Genomic DNA, 22732 nt, shown 5'->3' with positions numbered 1-22732 from the left:
TCTAAAAATCTCACTGGCTGACAAAAAATAAGGGGAAAACCCCCAATCATTCCTTGACGAATTCCACCAGTTTTCTTTAGAATTATCCCCAGGACTAATAATACAAACACAATGCTTCTCACTATTGGACCACTGGGCAAGATGGGAATAGACTGAAAGTTGTCACTGTTAGGATTTAAAGGCATCCATCACACACTGGTACAATGCTACAGCAGTCTGCCAATTATTTTAAAACACCAAGCCATACTATGCTACACAAATTGAGGGGGTTTGATTTTATTACAAATATTTCTGACTTTTCCTGTTAAGAGATTAGAACATTATGTAGTGATGTGGAACCACCTTGTTAATTTACCCTTGGAGAAAGTTTTTTTCCAAGGAAACAATAACAGTAACAGAGGCAGAAATGAGTATTTTTTCTCTCACTTGCAATAACTGTATTAGGTCTTAATAGGAATGTTTATAACAATCTTAGCCCAATCTGCATTTACTGTTCTGTCACTATGAATGTAGTGACAGCAATTTGCACAATTGGATGATTTTTTATTCTTTGCCTCCTGACAATAGCTGAATAAAAGTTCCAGATTCATTCCTTTCCAAAGGAGGAATAAATTCATACGTATTTATAAAAAATATGCATGTTGTTAAGCCATTTCTATTCAGTAAAGTATTTTTCAAGATGACAAAGCATAATTTTAGAAACATACATAATAATGCTTTATCATTTCAATCTATTATATAGTTTGATTTTGATCTACATGAACAGGTATTATTAGAAGAAAACCCTCAAAACTTGTAAGAGGGAGATAAAGAGAAACTACTCCTGTCTGTTTATTTGAATCAGCATTAGATTTACATCTAGGTCAGTCCTTAAAAAATTTGGCTTCTGAATTCCATTTAATTTTAGATATCTCTATTATGAGTCTTTGCACAGTGCATCAAAAATAAGGATTTTATTCTTTTGTGCTCCACTTCTCTGCCACAATAGACACATAACACTGGATGTCACAATCTGTTATCACAGATATTATTTCAATATTCCTTTTCATTTGGAGGATCAAGAGGGAAAAAAAAAAGGGGGAGGATTTTTGCAGATTTCTCTTAAATGTGGCTTAAAGTCAGTGAAATGGAGAATGTAGAGTCGTACTGCGTACACAGATTTATTCCAGAGAATACATCCCTGTAGACTATTTTACTGTTTACATCGTTGAGATAAAAAACACTTCTTCAAAACGACGATTTCTATTTAAACTCTGCCAGGGAGACATTTCCATTCTTTAAGTTACACTGCCCTCTGGGGGAGATGATCTTCAGCTATATCTCCACATCCATGTAGAGAGAATAAGAGTCTTCCTCGCTTTTCTCCTTCACTTTTGAATGCTGAAGATTTTGCCTTCTCTAAATTTTATGCTGATGATTGGAATGATTTTTGCATCATAGCTCAAATATGAGATTAGAGATACCTTTATTTGTTTTTGATTTCCTTACACGTTTTCCCTTTTTTGTGCATGTGTGTGCTTGGAAATCTTGTCTGGGAAGGCCTGGAGGTGCTTTTACATTTTTCTGGGATTTGTGGATGTAAGGAGTCTATCCATGGTGAAAGGCCTGATGCTGCTGTACCATAGTGCTGGATGCTTCACAAAGCAATGCCCTGGGTTATCTTCTACAACAAATTCAGAGAGCTACTCAAATAATGGACAAATACAATTTTCATATCAATACAAACTCTAGAGGCTTATAGGGAAGCAGGGAATCATACTGGGGAAGCCATCTGAAAGAAGATATCTGGGTATGAAGGATTCCACTCCCCTTCAAACTAAATAAAACTGAAGAAACACAATGAAAATAAAGAGCTCAAACCTAGCAGTGCAGCAAGAGGCTTTTCCACTGGCAAGTGGACTGACGGCAAAGAGTTAAAAGAAACTCCAGTACAAAGGAAAGTATTTCCTGTCACACTAAAGGTAAGCAAAGTCCTAAGCATTTCCATAGCAGCATATGAACAGCCCAAACAGACCTCCAAATTCCACAGGAACAATGTTGAGAAACTGCTACTTTCTACACAACCCAGATTTCAAAATATGATTTAAAGCTGTCAGGCAAGCTGTATGACTTGACAGTGAAATAAAACTACAGTAGAGAAATTCCTGTAGCAGACTGGTCCTCTCTTGCAATTTCTTATAAAAGATGTGTGATGAAGGAAGAATTGGTTGCAGTGAAGTGTATGTAACACTTCAGTATCTTTCCACAGTCAATTCACCAAATTAGACAGCAGAGAGAGTGAAACAATCAGACCAATCATGTGATTTAATATTTTTAAAGAAAAGAGATCAGGTTGGTCTCTCAGAAATAGTCTGCTTTGGCTATCAGAGGTCTCTGTAAGGAAAAAGAATGTATTGTGAATACTACAGGAACACTAAAGCAGAAAAAATCTGTAAGTAATGAAAACTCCTATTTGGAAAAGAATAAGGGCTTCTCAGAGGAAAGGGAATAGGCTCCTATTCTGAGAGATTACAAATTCATCATGCAGAGCAAGCTATGCTAGCTGTGAGCTGATGCTGAGCCTGCAGAATCTGCTGGCTGTTGTGGTGGTGCTATGTAGAAGATGTACACGGCACACTTTAGTGGCTCAAATTAGTGCACAAACAAAAGTAATAATTAAGAATTAGTATTGTGGACCTACTGGCTGAACTAAAAGTTCTCCAACATTTTTCCTCACCCCCTGCTCTCCCATTGCTTTTCTGAGGAGATATCTAGATCCTTGAGGACCAAATCCTTGTTCACCACCAGTCTCAGCATCTGTGATAGGGAACAGAAGAGCAGCACTCACTGCCTTCCTCTCCTTGTGTTTTCCCCCCTCCATTTGCTGAAGCTGTAAATCTACTTCCATTACCCTATCTAGCATGGGGAAAGGTCCCATCACTACAGTGAGTCTTGCAGGGGAAGATGGCACAGGCTTAGACCTTATGCTAAGATCAGAGCTCATCCGCACCTCAACTGTTGTCTTAGTTTAGGACCAAGAGGTAACAGACTGAGGAGACCCTGGTGGCTACTGGGTAGACGACTCTTTAGCTACCAAACAGATGTACCCCAGCAAACTGTCAATCCCATCTTTCACCCTCAAGTATCTACACTCATTTTTACTTTTATAGAGACTTTCAGAAGCTTTCTAAATCTTCTGGTAAGGACAAGCATGCCACATTTGATATCAGTTCACCATTCAATGTCCAATAATTGTGTGTACTTACCTCTCAAACTAATAGCTATAACCACTCTGTTAATTATTCCCATTACCTTTATTATCGCTGAACAAGTATCACAGCTTTAAAAGTTCAGGCTGCAAAAGTTCCTTCTTAGCTTTTTTGTTTTCATGCTTAATTTTGATTTTGAAAATAGGATTGTCTTTAGAATTGATTGCAAATGATAGATTTCGCAACGTCCACAGGGAAGTCCAATCTGAGAAGTAGCTCAGTATGTAGTACTATGATGGGTGGCAGCATACAATGAGCAGCTCAAGCACTGTGGCTGGGTGACGCGGGGAAGCCTTAGCCAGGGTCCTCAAGGTTATAAAAGGTTATAACGACTCTGTTGTGTTATGCAAATTAGGAAGCTGGCTGTTGAAGGCGGGCTAGGGTTAAACAACTTTATAAAAAGCAGAACGAACCCAAATAAAGCGGCTTCACTTGGATCACATTGATTGTTGTGTGTTGTCCCATTTCAGTACTATAATCACTTTTTATGTTAGTAAGCAGATAATCTTGTGAGAGTCAAAAATGTTTCTTTATTTGTAAAACAATTACATAGTGTTTACCCCTTATGAAATGTTCTGTCTCATACTACTAAGTAGTTTATTTAAAAATACAATTTATTAATTTATCCTTCTTAAGTGCTTATTTTTGGCTGTTAAAACACATTTGACAAATGAAACAGTCATATTTTTTCAGCCAAGACAGTATCCTCAGTATTATTATGTCTATATTATTAAAATGTACATTTTCTGTTCCTTGATTGTTGAATTGTTTTATAAAGATTTTTGAGGAATACTTTTTGGACTATTTTCTTTTTCAGACTTTTTCTTTTTTTGATTATGTTCCTCTCCTACTTAGCACCACCATGACAGCCAGAAGGTCCTACAGACTCAACCCTCTTGTTAGTACTTGTAAGAAATGTGGTCCCTAATGAGGTTTGAGGTAGTGAAAGTTTTATATGGTTTTATATTTTTTTTTTATGGGATGAAGCCTACCCATTAGTATTGTTTAGGTAAGGGAGACTACAGCCACATGGCTCTGGCCCATTAGCTGATTTTAGGAGGTGCGGGGAAGCAGCACAACGAGCACCAGCAGCTGATGCAGGGAGGTTAGTCTGTTGCTCCCAGTGACATATTCCGACTTTCCAGCACTCCCTGGTTTAGGCACATGTGGGAAGACAATGAAGAAGCAAAGGCTAACTCTTAACCACTTTATATCCTTTCATCACATCACAGGAAGGTGATCAAAACGTGATGGCGATGCAGGCAGTCACAGTGGGTCAGCTTCTATCCCAGGGGAAGAGGGAGGTCACTGACAGTGCATGGGGTCGGGAGGGTCGGCTTTCTGCAGCCGGGCCATTGAGGGCAGACCAGCGCCTTGTCCAGACACAAGCTCAGGGACAATGGGCCTGGACCTGAGCCCGAGCCTCTTCACACTGGGAAATTCTGTTGGGTTCTGCACTTGGGATACAACAACCCTGTGCAGCACTACAGCCTTGGGGAAGACTGGCTGGAAAGCTGCCTGGCAGAGAAGGACCTGGGGGTGTAGGTCAACAGCCGGCAGTGTGCCCAGGTGGCCAATAAGGCCAATGGCATCCTGGCCTGTATCAGAAACAGCGTGGCCAGCAGGAGCAGGGCAGTGATTGTTCCCCCATACCCAGTGCTGCTGAGGCAGCACCTGGAATACTGGATTCAGTTCTGGGCCCCTCACCACAAGAAAGACATTGAGGTCCTGGAGTGCATCAGGAGAAGAGCAATGAAGCTGGTTAAGGGGCTGGAACAAGTCTTATGAGGAACAGCTGAGGGAACTGGTGTTCTTTAGCCTGGAGGACCTTAAGGAGGCTGAGGGGAGACCTTATCACTGCCTAGACTGCCTGAAAGAGGTTGTAGTGAGGTGAGTGTTGGTCTGTTCTCTCAAGTGACAGGTGATAGAACGAGAGGGAATGGCCTCAAGTTGCACCAGGGGATGTTCATATTGGGCATTAGTAAAAATTTCCTCACGAAAGGGTTATGGGGCACAGGCACAGCTGCCCAGGGAGGGGTTGGTCCCTGGAGAGATTTAAAGGATGGGTGCCTGACGTTCTCGAGGATGTGGTTTTGTATGGGACAGGTACGGCCGGACTGAATGACCGAGAAAGTCTCTTTCAACACAAGGATTCTAGCGGGACGTGTCCCTGCCCATAGCAGGAGGGTTGGAACTGAATGATCCTGAAGGTCCCCTCCGGCCCGACCCACCCCATGACTCCACGGTTCCAGAACTGGGTCCGTACCGCCCAGGAGCCCCTGTCCCGCCCCCCCGGACGTGACGTCAGCGCAGCCGGAAGCGCCGTCCCCAGCCGTAAACAACCGCCGCGCTTCCATCTTTGCGGAGCCCCGCGGGGATCATGGGCGGCGTCTTGGGCCTCTGCTCCCTGGCGAGCTGGGTAAGGCGGGGCCCCGGAGCGGCCCCCTCACCCCCCCCGGGCGTCGGATCCCCCCTCACCGCGCCTTTGTCTCGCAGGGGCGGCCATGGTGCTGTGTCCGCGCTGCCCCAGGCTGCGGGGCCCCTCCCCGCTCCCCCCACCCCGGGCTTTCCTGGTGAAGCCGTTTCGCAGGGCGGTGGGGTCTGAGTCGGAGAGGCCGGGCTGCTGGGCGCCGCCTCGTCTGCGTTGTTGAGGGGGAGACGTTGCTGCGTTCGCTAAAATTGTCATGGAATCATAGGGGGGTTTGGGTTGGAAGGGAGCTTGGAAGATCACCCAGTTCCACCCGCCCCCTGTTGTGGGCAGGGACACCTCCCACCGGACCAGGCTGCCCAAGGCCCCATCTAACCTGGCCTTGAACACCTCTAGGGATGGGGCAGCCACAACTTCCTGTGGCAACCTGTGCCAGTGCCTTACGACCCTCATCGTGAAGAATTTTTTCCTAATGTCTAGTCTAAATCTTCCCACTCCAATTCAAAACCATTAAAATTCCCCTTTCTAAAATCTCTGAAGGAGTCTAAAGAAATTCTTACGAGGTTTGGCGTTTCTTTCAGTAAAAGTAAAACTCGTCTGCTTTCCTCTTCCTAATGATTGTGTTTCATTCTCTTTCTTACGGCTTTGTCTTGAGCAGCTCCACCCTTTGTAGCATCTTTGTCTTATCAAGGCATCGTTTTCTCATTGTACAGTAGACCACGGTGATGTGTCACCACCGTGCTGAGCATAATGGGGTTATTTTTCTCAGTGGAAAACAATAGTTTGGAATGCTTTTAAAACTGTTGGTGTGATGCAGAAAAACAGTGAGGTTGGTAGAGATCCTGCATGGCAGCCCTATTCTTGATTGGGGCACTACTGCCTTATCCTTAAGTGATATGTCATTCTAAGTCTAGTTCTTATGAAAGTACAAACAGTGAGGTGGGTTGTGACTCTTTAAACATTTGCGTTAAAGTTGCCAGTGATATTGTGAAAACCTGAATTTTTCCATACCGAAAATATCATACCATGCTTGGATTAATTAAAATTATATATATTTAAACAGTTCACATGCACAACTTGGTCCAGCAAAACCTCGTATTGATTCATGTGAACTTCAGTTCCCATAGTACAAAGTGATATTTAATTAGAGAGGTGATAGTTAATTCCTTAATATTCTGTACAGATTCTGTGAAATGATCATAGACTTGGTAAATCTGTATAAGCCAGGGTTCCGGACTGATATGCGGGTAAATAAGTGCTTAGACCATTGATGATACCCTATTAATGAACTACTGTCAGTGTTAATTTTGCTTTAATTAATAGTTTAAGCACTACTTACTGGATTAGCCAGTTAGGCTTTAATTACTAGCTGAATAAAGTTAAGGTTAACATTTTTAATTTTTGTCAAATAGTAACTGAGAGCATAACTATAGGTTTTAATTTAAGTACTTGAGTTAATACATATTGCATATTCAAGTGCATAAACAGCCTTTTTGATAACTGGCTGGTGTTCATAGCACATGAAGAATCACGGTATACTTGCTCTGGGTTTTGTGTGTTTATTTCTGTGCAGAGAAATTCAGGTAATGATCTTTTATCTAGAATGATTTACATGAGCCTATAATCTTGGTTAAGTCAGATTTACTTGTGGGTAGCTAACCTCTATACCGTTCTTTAAAGTGCCCAAACAAATTGCTTTGTGTGTGTTGTTGATCCTGCCCCTGGCTTTAAAGTGTTGATTTTCTTTCCACATTTAAAACCACAGCTAATCAGCACTTACAGCCAGTATGATAATTCATATAGGAGAAATCCATCTGGCTGTTCTCTAAGGATATGTCAGGATAAACATTGTGGTTCTGAAAGAGAAGCACACTGTGAAGGTGAGGTAGCAGGGAACCAGATGTAGTGGTGCTCGTACTAATGAGGATTGTGCCATGGCCAGAAAAACGTCTTTTTTTTTTTTTTTTCTGGGAAGACACTGCTGCTGGTGTTGTTTCAGCTGTTTAGCTTCTCCATGTGAGGCTGTGTTGTGCCACGCAGAGCTTCTCGGGGTAACTGACCTTGGCATCTGGTCTCACAACTCTATTTCTTGTGGATTTTTTTGTGTGGTGTTACTGCTGCTTGTAGCTCTAGCTTATTGCACACTGATCAGGCAGTGTTTCAGTTTAGCGTTTTAAAGAGCAAAGATAAGCCAGTCAGAGTTGGGGGCTGGGATAAGGGGGAGGCCTTAAGAGCACTGTCATCTCAACAAAAATCTTCTGATCCTGACGACCCAGATTGGTCAGGCACTGCTATTTTGACTCTGCTGGGTCTTTACTGTATTGTTCTCTGAAACAGCTCAGCTGCTGTTTTGTTCACTTTAATACTCGCTGTCAAGGCAAAGGTCTTGATTGAATCGGTTCCTTTAGGCATATGAGTAGGGATGATGTAGCTAAAACTTGAGTAGGCCCAGTGGGGGAGGCTTAGTGTGTTTGTGAATATTTAATTCAGTATATAATCATTTAGTCATCATCCCTGTAAGAAGATTATTCGGTATTAAAAATGTGTTCTTTGTGCATCAGGGCAGTAACACTTGACTTTCAGTGGTTTGTGAGGGTTTTTTCTCCTCTCTGCAGTATTCATCTTGTCATGCGTTCCTCCTGCGATTTCTGCTGCACTAGAGAATGAAGTGACTAACTCAGCAGGCACGAATTAACTTGTCTGCCCAGCTGGCTGCTCCCAGAATAGGTGTATGGGTCATCTTTTTGTATTTTCCCTGAGTGAACACCACCACCGAACTACTTACTTTTCTCAGAAACACACAAGGATGTGAGTTGTTTGGTAGGTCTGAAAGTTGCTAGAGGGTGATATGGAGAGTTGATAGAGGGTTTATGCTGTTGTGGCTTAGTAGCTGTTGCCTGAGCTTCCTTACAAAAACACTCTCAAAACTAATTGCAGAGTAACTCTGTCTTCATCGATGACTAAACTGGCCTTCACCTGCAGAGTTTAATATTAAGCTTTGATCCATGTTATGGTATCTTGCTGTTGGTACTGTAGCATTTTGTTGTAGGAGACCTGCTTTGAATTTAGGAAGAAAGTGACACAAACTGTCTTTGTTTCCTCTAAACCCAATTCCTTGGGCCAAATGCTCTTTGCTTTCTTTTGTTTTTGAAGTCTGTTACTTGTTAGAAGTGTTTTTGCTGGTAGTATAATGCTATTTTATTGGAATGGAATAGACTATTCTGTCTTGTCCAAAGAAAGAGGGACTTGGGCTGTAATGTGATTTATCTGTTGCAGAAGAGCCCAACTTGTATAAATAGTATCAGTTATCAGTAGGTGTCTGTTGTTTAGAGACCTGCACGGCTTGTAAGAATGAGCTTTTTGGGGTCAAAATGTTCTAGAAGTTGGTGTCAGAGCTCAGACACTTTGACGTATATTGCCTTGGTAAGGAATATTGTTTCCTGGTGAGATGAAGACATTCATCTTTATTTCAGGCACTTCGAGCCTCCCATATCTCTAGAAACATCCAGGATACATGTGTTCCTCCTGTGATGCACTTGGGAGGTTGTCGCTTGAATTACTGAAATATTTAACAGTTTAACACAAGCATTCTCCAGAAAAGTGTCTTATGCCAGATGAGCCCTGGTTCATGTCCTGCTTTACCAAATTCAACCTTTTATTCAATAGTAACTTTAAAAATATTAATGAAGACAGAATTAGTTCAAAAAAGCAATTTTTTGAATACAGAATAGAAATATTCATTAGAAAGGTTACTTGTGTGTGTATAGGAAATAGCGTAATGTATGAGTACTGTAAAATCCTGATACATCCCAAGTTAGTATTTGCAATACATTTCCTGCTTACTAAGCATAGATGCTCCTGACATAATTGCTTGCAGTCATAGAACAGCCCAGATTGGAAAGGACCTTGAAACATCACCTGGCCCAACCCAACCGTTCTTGGAAAAGGGAGCCTAAATTAGATTATTTCACATCCTGTCCGGTGGTGTCTTGAAAACCTTCAGTGATAGTCTACCACGTCCCTGTGGAGATTGTTACAGTGAAAGGTTGTTGTTACTGCAAAAAATATATTCCTTGTATCAAGAGAAACCTCTCCTGAAATTGGTGCTTTTGTGTTCTTTGTGCTATAATGATACTGAGTGGAGGAGGTGGTAAAAAGCTGCTATAATGTCTTTAATATACTGTAATAGTTACAGTGAAAACTTTCACTTTTTTAGCAAGGCAAACTTAATAGTGAAGTTTGCCAATTTAAAAATGATTCTTAAGCACAGTGGAGTTAAAACTCTTGTCTCCTCCATCCTCAGACAGGAACACAAATAAAGAATGTAAAGAATACAAAGGAATTATTTAAAAGGCCCAATGTGTAGGTCTGGTTGAACCTGTAAGAGCAGGTAATTGAGCCTTTTCCTAAGGGCTTCTTGGGAGGCTGCTGAGTGTGTTGTGGCTGTCTGCTCTTCCCTGCAAGTCCTGGGTCCTTTTCGGTAGCAGGAAACTGCTGGCATTTTTGTTCTTATGTGACTAAGCTTTGAACAGCTCTCTGACATATGCCAGTCGTACTGGATGATTGATGTGCACTGGTCATGTGGCTGTGTAACTAGTTGTGTTCTTATGTGGCTGGCTGGGTGTCTTTGGCACAGTGATGAGTATCTGTGGCTTTTGTCACATGGTGGAGGTGTCCCTGCAAGGGTGCTGGGGTAGGAGCTGGAGTTTGCCGCAGCTCAGTACCTTTGTAAGAGGTTCCATGGTCTGTTGTAGCTCAGATAGGGCGTAGCTTGCTTGGTAGTGTTGCCTGAGCTGCAAAGTATGTGACTTCCAAAATGTAGCTGTTAACTGCTCTCTGGGGTATTGTCTTCTAGGGAGAATAAACTCTTTGCAAATAGAAAAAACCCCACAAACAACAACCCACAAACACTTTGAATGTACCATTCCTCTTTTGGCTTATGTTTACTTGTGGAATCTCGCACTTCTTTTTGCTTCCTGAATTGTCACTCAGATGAAGTTCTTATTTATTTATTTATTTGCTCCCTTCTTTCCAGAGTTTTCTGATAGAATTGAATACAGGTAACTTACATCCTATTTTTTCTCCCTTGCAGTATTACAGCTGTACAGCAACTCTACCCACTTTTGCATTCCTGTCTACTTTAGCCAGTGGTGATACGTGTACTGTGTGTTTGCTTTGGTCTTGTGGTTTCTGATTTTTTACATTGCATAAGTTAATTTCGCCAGCTGACAGAATTACGTGACACATGAGTAGCTGCCGAGTACACAATGATTTGCAACCTAAGAATTAGGCTATTCTACCTAATATTTTGTGCTCCAGTAATGTTTATGGCCTCAGTGAGGTTTGTGGCCTTACTCTGCCAGATACTGAAAGCGAACCTAGATCCCCATTGCACTAAAATTTTCTTCTGCAATTTATTTTTTTGAATTTCTGCAGCTGTGGAAGGAAGGATGTAGTTGTGAACTAAAAGCAATCCTTGTATCTCATTTAGCTGAAATGAAATAAAATTCAAGAGAAGAAGTGAGCCTGAATCCAGTCTTTTATTTCCTCTGAATGAATAAATGATTACTTCTGACACAGCATTAATTTCACTGTTCACTGATGCTTTAGGAGGTGCTGCCAAGATTGTTAGGAGACTGTAATGTGTTGCAGCAATTTCGTCTGTTAGTGATGAGATGCATAGGATTAGTCACTTTCTATCAAAACTTCTATACAACTTGGTTAAATATTAAAACCTACTCATGCAAAATCTTTCTCAAGAGCTTGCTTTATGTTCTGTCTCTTGTGTTAGATACCGTGCTTATGTGGAAGTGCCCCATGCCTGCTCTGCCGATGCTGCCCCAGCGGAAACAACTCCACCATTACTCGGCTGATTTATGCATTCTTTCTACTCCTTGGCGTGAGCGTGGCTTGTGTGATGTTAATACCAGGCATGGAAGAGCAGCTGAAGAAGGTCAGGTTACTTCTTTGCTAGCAAGTCTGGTAGAACAAATGTCACAGATAATTGTAAATGACATCTTGAAAGCGTGGGTTTTATTTGGAAATATGTATTTGTGCTGCCACCTGCGCTTCACAGTCACAATTAATTTAATTGTAGATCAAGTAAAGAAAAAATTGTGGGGCGATCACTGCATAGATGAAAAGCACTATTTAGAAATAAAGTTGCACCTCTTATTTAACAGCTCAGAACAAAATAAATAAAATCTTGTATCACGCAAGAAAAAGTGATTCATGTATGTGTCTTAAAATTTATACTAAGTTGCTTGTGTTTGTGGCACTTAATTGATTTTGATTAGTATTAATGAAAGAATGAAAAATAACCACAATCTAAGATGTCTTTCAGTTTCATTGTGGTGTACTAGATAAAATTCTATTTTAAAGTCTGCAAAAGAATAATAAAGGTAGTTTTCACTAATGATAGTATTATATTTTTCACTAAGGATATTAGAAAGTTCTTATAGGATTTTTCAGTTTATTAGTTATATGAAGCTATAATAATAATTTGAGTTGTACATGCTTTTATTCTGTTAGTCTCCATTTTTCTGTCTTTAATTTCTTTTTTCTAGTAAGTGTAGTAACTTCTGTTAGGCTTGATTTTGATTTTTTTACCCCCAAATGGTTCAAGTGTAAATGTTTATTTCAATATGATATAGTAACCACATAGAGCATCAGAGAGAGCCATTTTAGTCACCCAAGAAAGAAAATTACAGCATTCTGGAGCATGATTTGACTTCAAAAACATGTTATTCATGTTCCGGTAGAGACTAGAAAGGATGCTTTCAGCTGGTTCATGTGGCAGTTACAGATACCTCTAATTGGTTCTGATGTTGCTCTTTTTGGGGAGGCTGTTTCTGTTTTACAGAAGTGTAAGCAGGCTGCCTTCTCCTAGCTGTCACGAACTTGATAGTAACCATCAAGTCAAATTTACCAGATCTTTTATTTATGTCCTGAATCAGATGAACAATTGAAAATTGCATTGTTTTTGAGTTCTGAAATTGTTAGTAACACACCACCAACACACTGGTAATAAAATGTATTTTTTTTTTTGTTTAGAATTTGCCTATGTGGGATTTTTTTTCCTTGAATGTGTTTAATATTCTGGTTGGATGTAACTAACAATACAGCCCTTTAGTTTCTTAATTTCTAGCGATGTTAATAGTTGTGTTATGTTGCAATATTAATGAGTTATATATTAATAAATTACTAATATGTATTCACTCACAGGAAGCCTTTTACAGGTCACTGAAGTATCTTGTATTTATCACAGATTCCTGGATTTTGTGATGGAGGGATGGGAACAACTATTCCTGGTGTGCATGGCCATGTGAACTGTGATGTACTAGTTGGTTACAAAGCAGTGTACCGTGTGTGCTTTGGTATGGCCATGTTTTTCCTTCTCTTCTCCTTATTGATGATCAAAGTGAAAAGCAGCAACGACCCAAGAGCAGCAGTGCACAATGGGTAAGATATAGAAATGGGAACTGAGATGTGTGGGGTGTTTGTGAATGAGATACAGCTTCTGTGAAAGTAAAGCCAAAGGCTGAGCACACTGGTTAAATTTACTGTTCCACAAACAAAGAAGTTCATAGTAGCTAGGGGAATATTGTCACGGTAAAGGGCATTCAAAGTTATTAAGTTCTGAAACGTGGCAGGTTAATTTTTGTAAGAGGAGAAGATACACATGGCTGTCAGTTCTTGGAGCCTGAAATATGACAATGGATGATCTTTCCAGAGGTTTCCCAAAATTGGAGATTCTGCTCTTGTCCAAAGATGACAGAATTCAGAGATTAATAATGGTATTACATTTCATTCTACTGAGATTTTTTTTTTTAAAGAGACAAATATTAGAAAGTCTAATCTGGTCTCTAGGACTTGCATTCCTCTTAACTTTGATTTTTGTGAGGTCTTGCTCTTTTCTGAACAGTTTTATTTTAAAGATTTTAGCAGTTATATCTGTATAGGTATATTCTGTATCTGTTCTCTCTCTGCTGTCTTGTTTTCAGTCTCCCATATGTATAAAGAAGAGTGAGTTATGTATAGAGCTTCCTTTTGTATTTCATTATAGCTGGAATTATCAGATGAAGGTAATTGTGGAATTTCAGCTTGTGGGTTGATGGAAGTGGTGGTTTCCATCTGCGTTCAGCTGATGTGTAATGTAGTTTTTTGGATGAGGGAAGTATGAGATTTTGTAATAGGGCATGGCACTGAAAAGCATAGAACCATTTATGGTGCTCAGTCTTGGTGGTCACAGTGATTGCTTAGACTACTGCCTCTTCAAGGTGGTTAGATATAGCGGAAACTGTGTACAGCTAGGCCATAAAAATGAGGTCATAATTTTATTTTTTATTTCTTATAATAAGATTAAGCATTTCTAGCATAGAATGAGAAGAAAGTTCAAATTATTTCTGTAGAGGTAAAGAAGATAATTAAGACCGAACAGAGTACTGATTTGTTTACTTCTTTTGTTTAAAAAATGAGGCTGGATACAGTATTAAGATGCATTAGCAGCAGTAACTTGGTTCAGCCTTTCCCTCTGCCCTGCTTTGTTCAGGAGAGCATAGTTGTTACAATTGAAAGAAGATGGTTCAGGTACATTCCATATCAACACTTTGTGGTTATTTAACTGTAAAAATGCCTTTTATGTGATTATGGAATCTTTTAACCTAGAACTGCTTCATAAGTGCTTGGGATCATCTTGGACCCTTATTTGGAGTTGTGCTCTCCAGTCCAACTTTTGGTACTATTTATGCAACACAGAGCTGTTTACTCTTCTTAACCAGTCTAGGGTCAGCACTAGAATGAAAGGAAAACTGATCCTTGTTAACTGTAACTGATAAAATATTAATGTTGCTTACAACAATTTTGTAGTAACTAGTTGCTTCAATAGTATGCATTACAGATAGCCTTATGGAAACCACAGCTTTTGATTTTTGAAATTGTAAGTATCATCAGTAATGCCTTCAAATGTAGTCTTTCTGTCAGTGATTTGAAATATTTAGAACATTGGGTTTTCCTATGTATTTGTACTCATTTCTTACTTGTGTGGAAGTTAAAGCCTAGTGATGTAGTCAAGTGCCAATGTTCACCTTCTTTGCTTTTGTAGCAGGAGTCAGAACAGTTTCTTGTCTCAGATTAATAATAATAAAAAAAAGTTAGAATGTGTTCATGGGATTGTTGCCAGCTTGCAGAGAATGCATAGCAACTGTAGGTATTTCATGAGTACTGTTTTTGAATGCTGTGCGTATTATATGGCGTAGTGTTACAATCCCATAAAGTCTAGAATTGGTGATGAAATTTATATAAACTTGAACCTGTTCTTATTTCTGTATTTGAACTCATGTGTGGAATTCTGTATTGTTTTTTTTTTTTTAATCTAATTTTAGTGGGTTATGTATTACATCATAGATGTTTCAGTTAATTCAGTTTTCAAACTGGATTTAGTCACTTCTCTATATCCCAATGAAGTAGTCCATTTTTCCCGTATTCTGGACTTCTGTCATCTCATGTAGTCTCTGGTCACTGTAATATGATTTTAACAGCCAGAAGAAGAGATTGAACATGTTCAAAGTATCGGGGGAAAAAAACGGATAGGAATAGAAAACTTGGAAACTGTGCAAGTGTTTGACATCGTGGAGTTGTGGTACATATCTTTGTGCTATATTCTATTCTGAAGTACATGTAGATGGTACCGTGCTTATATTTGGAGCTGCCTGTCGCTGTGATCGCAAAAAAAGTCTTGACTTCCTTGTGGTTCTGTTGGTGTAAAGTTTTGATTTGAGGTCCATATGAAGGATATGTTTGTACATATTCTGTGCTTGGAGTGAGTTTGGTGAATCTTTGAATTTTTTTTTTCCCATGTCTGCTTTCTGGGAAACGACTGATCCATTTTGTTTGTCCATATCTCTTACTGGAAAAAAAATCCAATTCTGCTGCACTGGAACAGGGACTTAGAATTTCATTGTGTCCTTTTTGTGAAGGATAAATCCTTGTAATAAGTCTTCATCATGTGTAGGCCTAAAGAGTCTGAAGTTAGGTGGAAAGAATCCAGGCTTTTGTATGTCTCCCTCCCCTCTGGTAGGAAATTGAGACTGGTGGGGAATTCCAGGATAATGTTTTCTGTTTTCGTAGGCACCAACCAAATCTTCTTACTTTTTGTCTTTGTATAAAGAGCAGATAAGGACTTTTTAACCTTTTTTTTTTTTTTCTGGGATGCAGACAGTTCAATAATTTTGCTGCTCTTGTTAAAACTTTCTTAAAAAAAACCAAACCCAACTCACAGTTACATTCCACCCTAGCTTCATTTGTAAAGCAGCGGTGAGTTGTCTCTGGGAAACGTGTCAAACTTTGTCAGTCTAGCACAGTTGAAGCATGATTTTTTTTTGAGAAGAAAAAGCTTAGACAGGTAAGGTCCTTATTATTCAAAAGAAGTGAGTTAAGAATGAGTGAGCTAAAAAACCCAGCTCTTATGGATATGCATTTTGTGTACTTCAGAGTTTTTTTGTGAATTGGATCAGACTTCAGCAGTTAGCTGTCTTTTTTTTTTTTTTAATTTCTCTTTAGATTCTGGTTCTTTAAATTTGCAACAGCGCTTGCAATTAGCATTGGAGCTTTCTTCATACCAGAGGGACCATTTACAACTGGTAAGGGAATATCGTCTTCCACTGTGTCGTGGTGCAATCATAATTGGTTTTATAGCAAAACTAAGTGCATGCGGATGTCTCGTAGTTTTTGTTGTATCTGTGTAACTATAGCACTTTCCTGTGTTTAGGGATGTTAAGACAAGGTGGTAGGTTTTATATGGTTCTAAACTGGTTTTGTTTTATTTCTCTTTTAGTGTGGTTTTATGTAGGTATGGCCGGAGCATTCTGCTTTATTCTTATTCAGCTGGTCTTGCTTATTGACTTTGCCCACTCCTGGAATGAATCTTGGGTTGAAAAAATGGAGGAAGGAAACTCAAGGTGCTGGTATGCAGGTAACGAATTGCACTACAACCAAGTTTTGTATTTTATTGTACATTATATTAAATAACTTTTTCACTGAGTAATGCATTTTACCAGAGTGCTGAGTGGCTGCTTTGTGCATAAGTATCACTTTCTCAGGTGGTTTAGTTTGTCTGTGTTGTCATGTTGTCCTTCTGATGTCAACTTAAATAACAGAGGGCAGTGAGAGGGGCAGCAGCCTCTTGAGTAATAAGATCTAGTCCTTGGGAGCAGGGCATCCATTTATGATAGCAGAGATGTGGCAATTGTATGTTTTGGGGTGTTTTTTTCAGCCACGGGCTTTGTTACATCTTAGTGCTGGGTAAAAATAACTGCCTGTTACTGCTTCATGTTCAGCTTTAGGATCTCAGTTGTTTTTTTTCTTTCTGTCTGACAGTCCTTCATTCTGTGAAGGTATATGTGGAGTGAAAGGCTATGATAGTGAGTGAAAGTACAAACCATCTCACTGAATAAATGATATGTTAATGTTAATAAAGTGTTTCAGATGTGATAATATAGATGTTTCAAAACAGAGCACGACTTGTTTTCATGCAGTGGCCACTTCACTCTTTAATGCATTTAATAAGATGGAATTTGGAAGTAAGACTTCGATTTTTGTTCTGTTGGAGAAGTAGTTCTTCAGTTTCTTTAAGTTTTTAGCCAAGGTGTATGTAGCATAACTGTATTCCTTCATACCTGCTCTTGGTTGCTGTTTGAGCACTGGAGAATCAAGTGTGGCTTCAGCCTTCCCATTTATTAACTGTTCTTTCTTTTAAACACCTTTGAATACTTAGATCAACTTATTTCCTTTATATTTCAGTGCCCAGAGCTGCACTCAATTCTTTCACTGTACACTGCATCACAAACCTGATAGTCATGGAATTGTATTTCAGTTTTAATGCTCTCCATTATCAACCAGTTTAACTCTGTTCTTGTCTCTTTTTACAGCTCTGCTGTCAGCTACGGCTGTCAATTATCTGCTGTCTCTGGTAGCCATTGTCTTGTTTTATGTTTATTACACTCATCCAGAAAGTTGTTCTGAAAACAAGACATTTATCAGTGTCAACATGCTGCTGTGTATTGGTGCTTCTATAATGTCAATTTTGCCGAGGATTCAGGTATAGTTTTTATTTTGTTACCTTTTGGGGTTTTTTGTATTATCAGTCCCAGAAACTTATAATTGTGCCTAACGTTGCTGTTTCATGATTTCTTTATATAGGAATCTCAGCCAAGATCTGGTTTGCTGCAGTCTTCTGTGATCACAGTTTATACAATGTATTTGACTTGGTCAGCTATGACCAATGAACCAGGTAAGTGTTGTAGTAGTTGGTATCTCAACTGTATGGTTGTCAAACTTGTTTTCTGGTGGTGGGATTATTAAAGCTTAATGTGCAGAGCAGTTTTTTTTATTGTGTTGCATCTGATTATACATGATGCAGCAGTAAAGGAGTTGATGAATTGTCTTATATAAGTTTAAAATCCATTGTCTACTCAAAGAGACAGATTTATATGCCATAAGCTGTCATTTGCCTGCTTTAGAGAGACTCAATAGACTGAAATTAAATTTAAAGCTTTTTCACTTTGACTGTAATGGTCGCAAAGTTCATTTCTATGGCCACATGTTCAGTGTGGAAATGTATTGTTGGATGTGTGTTCTGTTGTTGTTTTACATAAGTTCTAATGTAATTTTCCCCACCTCCCCCAGACAGGCGCTGTAACCCAAGTTTGCTGAGCATCATTGGTTACAACAGCACCACTGTTCCAGTCCAAGGTCAGGTAGTTCAGTGGTGGGATGCACAAGGAATTGTAGGACTGATTTTGTTTTTGCTGTGTGTTCTCTATTCAAGGTAAGAGTAATTTAAAAAAAAAAAATATCCTGTTAACTTTTATTACTGCTGATTGTCCGATATTAAATTGTATTTATTTGGTACGTGTATTGTATTCTTTCCTGTCAAATACAGCATCCGAACATCCAACAACAGCCAAGTTAACAAGCTGATGCTGACCAGTGATGAATCAACACTGATAGAGGATGGCATGCCCAGGGGTGATGGCTCCCTTGATGATGGAGATGATGTTCACCGAGCCATAGATAATGAGAGGGATGGAGTTACTTACAGTTACTCCTTCTTTCATTTCATGCTTTTCCTGGCATCACTGTATATCATGATGACGCTTACCAACTGGTACAGGTATTTACATTTGATAGTATGTTGTGCTAATAATAAGTATACAGGATGCTCCCTTTAGCTGGACAAGGTGGTGTGCATTGTGTGCTGTGAGGAATGTAGGTCCTGAATGGGACTTTCAAGGGAAGTATGCTATTTGATCTGTGTTAAATAAATTGTATTTGAAAATTGGAGTAACCAGCCTTGTTCCCAAGTGCCTGTCATGTTTTCTAGGATAATTTTCATAATTCACAGGACTGCAGAAATACGTCCTATTGAAGTGAACAAGATAGAATCTTAAATTTTATAGAAACTAAAAATGTAAACACTATGCCTGTGTCTGGCACAGAGAGCTGGAAAAAGGAGAGGTAGAACGTTATATTAGCAGGTGGAGGGAGGTGATCCTTCCCATCTTCTCACCCTAGTGACACCACACCTGGACTGTTGGGTCCAGTCCTGGGATCTGCAGTACAAGGTGGACTGGGAAAGACTGGAGGGAGTCCAGCAAAGAGGCCACAAAGATGATTAGAGAACTGGAGCATCTGTCATATGAGAAAGGACTGGGAGAGCTGTGACTGTTCAGTCTGGAGAAGGGAAGGCTAGTGGGGATCTTATCGATGGATATAAATAAAGGGAGAGTATAAAGAGGACAGGTCGATTTAGTAGTGCCCAGTGACAGGACCAGAGACAGTGGCCACACCCTGGAACACAAGAGCTTCCTTCTGAGTATCAGGAACTATTTTTTTTTTTGTTGTTGTTGTAATAGTGACTGAACACTAGCACAGGTTGCCCAGGTAGGTTGTGGAGTCTCCATCCTTGGAGATACTCAGAAACCATCTGGGAATAGTCTCCTGGGCAGCCTGCTTTAGGTGTCCCTGCTTGAGCAGGGGATTGGACCATATGACCTCTGGAAGAGCCCCTCAACCTCAGCTAGTCTATGGATGGGGTCTGTAGAGGAAGAAAATTTGGTTGTCTGCTCTTTGGAAAAATTCCTTACAATAAAACAGTCCTCCTGTGTGTGAGTTTGTCATTCAGGTAGTCTTTCTGCTATGTATGTTTCTTAATATTAAGTTACAGCTTGAGCAGATATTCTCCAGAATTTTAAAAAATATTGTGGTCTCTAATATTGTAAAAGGATTTTGTGTTAAAATAGCAACACTAGAAATAACTCCTACTAGATAGTCTTGCTGTGGATGTGATTTGTGGCCCTGCTTGGGTCAATATGACATCAAGATTATTAGTTCTTCCAGCTGTTAGCAAGGTGAAATGCATTATTTGTATCTATAAATGCTTTCAATTTCCTGCCTTTTTACAGATTTGCTTAGAGATTCCTTGTAATTATTGCTGCTTCTTACCAGCTTCTCTTAAGTATTTCTTGGGCTGCTGTTGCTTTCCATCTTTCATTTGACAGCAACTGACAAATGGTGTTCTTGTACAAATTGGTGTGAACTGCCTGGAAGAAGAAGGGTAGAAATGTCCTTTGAGATGTTGAGTTGAAGGGAAAATGATTTACTGTGAAAATAGTGGTGAAGAGTGGCTTACTACAGAAGTATGTCATGCTGAAACAAAAATTGTAAATTGTATTTTTTTCGTTTTCCTTCTTTCACAGTCCCGATTCTTCTTACGAGACGATGACCAGCAAATGGCCATCTGTTTGGGTGAAGATATCTTCCAGCTGGATTGGCATCGTGCTGTACGTGTGGACTCTGGTTGCTCCGCTGGTTCTTACAAACCGTGACTTTGACTAAACAGTGCTGCTCTCTTGGGAGATTGTATTAGCTTCACTGTGTCTTTGAAGCAAACAGTATTCCAGATAATAGTGCAGTTGTAAATACGTGTGTGTGCACGTGTGTGCGCGCGCATGCTATCTGTGTAGTATACCCTGCTTTATTCTGCATGATTACATTGAATCATGTCTCTTGTCATTTCACTTAAATGATTTTTTCTAGCTGAGCTCAATGACAATTGCTAGAATGATGATTTTCATAGGATTACTCCTAGATTGAGTGCTTCAGGAGTAGTAGATATAAGATCAACACCTTTTGAAAGTAGGTTTATCCCCTCAATTGCATTAAAAAGTTGTAGAGGAAAAAAGTGCAAGTGTTAGGGTAACAAGCCAGTATTAGGTCAGGCTTTGCAAGCAGCGGAGGGGCTGCCTTTGATAATCCCTGTTGCCTTGATTCTGAAGCAAGTCTTGAGTAAGTATTGTTAGACTCAAAATAGTGCATGCTGGAGTTTACTGGACATCTTGCCACGTTTTGGTACTGACAGCCTGACCTTTTCCCTGACTGAGGGTGGTAATACCATTAGCACCGATGTTAAATGTGGAAGCTTGTACCTGAAACTGTGGAGGAGCTGATGTCTATCTTGGTGCTGTTGGATCTGATGTCCTGTTGCAGACAGGAGGATGGACACTGTGGGCAAAAACATGTTGGTATCAGATGCTAAGAAGCATGTTTTAAGGCACCTGTTTATTATGTGCATCTGTGTATTATTTTTTTAAGTAGTTTAAATGGGATAGCTGTGCTGTAATTTATTGCTGTTTTGTGTGCCACTTTCTTGGCTGAGCTACAATCACAGAGGTTGCAAGGAGCCAAGTGATGAAAACTGTAAGCCCTTTAGCAGAATTATTTTAGCATTGTGGTTAAAGAAATGGAGGAAAAGGAGCACTGAAATCATCGTAAGTAAAGGAGGCTTGCATTAACTGAGGCTTCAACAAAAGTGTTTCTTAATATATTTCGGGCTCTAAATTTTGAAGTGTTCTAATGTATTAAATATTTTTCTTGTTGTCCATTGCTAGAGATGGACTTGAGCATAGAAAGTCTAAATCTAGGCATAAGGCAAGATATTATAGAAAGTCTAAATCTAGGCATAAAGCAAGATATTAGGCTGTTTGACTGAAGTACTGTATAGTTCCTGTGCACTTACAAAATCTTAAATGCTTTTGTGCTTGCTGCTTTAACTGAAGTAGGTAAGCTGCATTATTTATATCTGCTAGTTGCTAGAGCTTGAGCCTAGAGCAGCCTGACTGGGAGACCAGAGAGCCTTCAGCAGACATCGTGCTGATCTGTTACTGTGGTGTTTGTACTGTTACTTCCTGTTGCTAATTATTCTTTAAGCTTTTATTTGAATTCTGCACCTAAACACTGACATTTACTGCAGAAGTCTGACATCTCAATCAAATTTGTGATGGTAGTGGAAGGACCTAGTAAAGGCTTGTAATAATTTGGAATATGTTGTTACCTTATTAATAAATAAATTTGGATGAAGATGTCCACTGCCTTTTTGGTTCATACATGCTATCCACATCTGGCCAGTCATGGTTTTCTGTTGTAATTGCATCTTTGGTTCCTGGGACTTGTTCGTCTGAGGAGTGACAGCGCCTAGTGCTGCAAAATACACCTGTATGGCAGTTCCTGGCTCTTTGGAGGGATCACACGCAGCCCCATGTCAAGTTTTTAGACAGTTGTTCTCTGCCCTCTGCATTGGGTTCCCCTGAAAACACAACCCTGCTTCACCCTTGTAACCACCTCCCCTTCTCAGGACTCTGAGGTGTAATGGTTATTCGGGAAGAAAAAACACCAAAACACCATCACTCCCAGTGTCCTCCTCTTCCTCCTTCTTCCTACACTCATAGAATCATTAAGGGTGGAAGAGACTGTGAAATTCCTAAAGTCTAACTGCCAGCCCAGCAGCTTTTTTAACACCTCTAGAGCTGGTGGCTCCACCACTTCCCCAGGCAGCCTGTTCCAATGCTTCACTGCTCTTTCAGTAAAGAAATTTTTCCCAATGTCCACTCTAAACCTCCCTTGTGCAACCTGAGGCCATTTCTTCTTGTATCACTTGGGGAAAAAGACTAACACCAACCTTGCTATAGACACTCCTTTCAGTTAGTTGTAGAGGGTGATG

The 22732-nt window shown here is 39.9% G+C and overlaps 1 protein-coding gene across 1 annotated transcript; it reads left to right on the top strand.

The window, feature by feature from the left end:
* Positions 1-5539: 5539 nt before the first annotated feature.
* On the top strand, positions 5540-21472 carry SERINC1 (serine incorporator 1). The gene is made up of 10 exons (XM_069851784.1): positions 5540-5667; positions 11468-11629; positions 12944-13137; positions 16237-16316; positions 16511-16648; positions 17604-17773; positions 17875-17965; positions 18361-18502; positions 18617-18847; positions 20433-21472. The coding sequence occupies exons 1-10, from the start codon at positions 5629-5631 to the stop codon at positions 20569-20571; spliced, it is 1386 nt and encodes a 461-aa protein (XP_069707885.1). The 5' UTR covers positions 5540-5628; the 3' UTR covers positions 20572-21472.
* Positions 21473-22732: the final 1260 nt, after the last annotated feature.

The sequence above is a fragment of the Phaenicophaeus curvirostris genome, chromosome 2 (assembly GCF_032191515.1).
Source record: "Phaenicophaeus curvirostris isolate KB17595 chromosome 2, BPBGC_Pcur_1.0, whole genome shotgun sequence".
NCBI classification, from domain to species: domain Eukaryota; kingdom Metazoa; phylum Chordata; class Aves; order Cuculiformes; family Cuculidae; genus Phaenicophaeus; species Phaenicophaeus curvirostris.
Note: the sequence above shows the minus strand (reverse complement) of the source record. Positions and strands in the feature narration are given on the sequence as shown.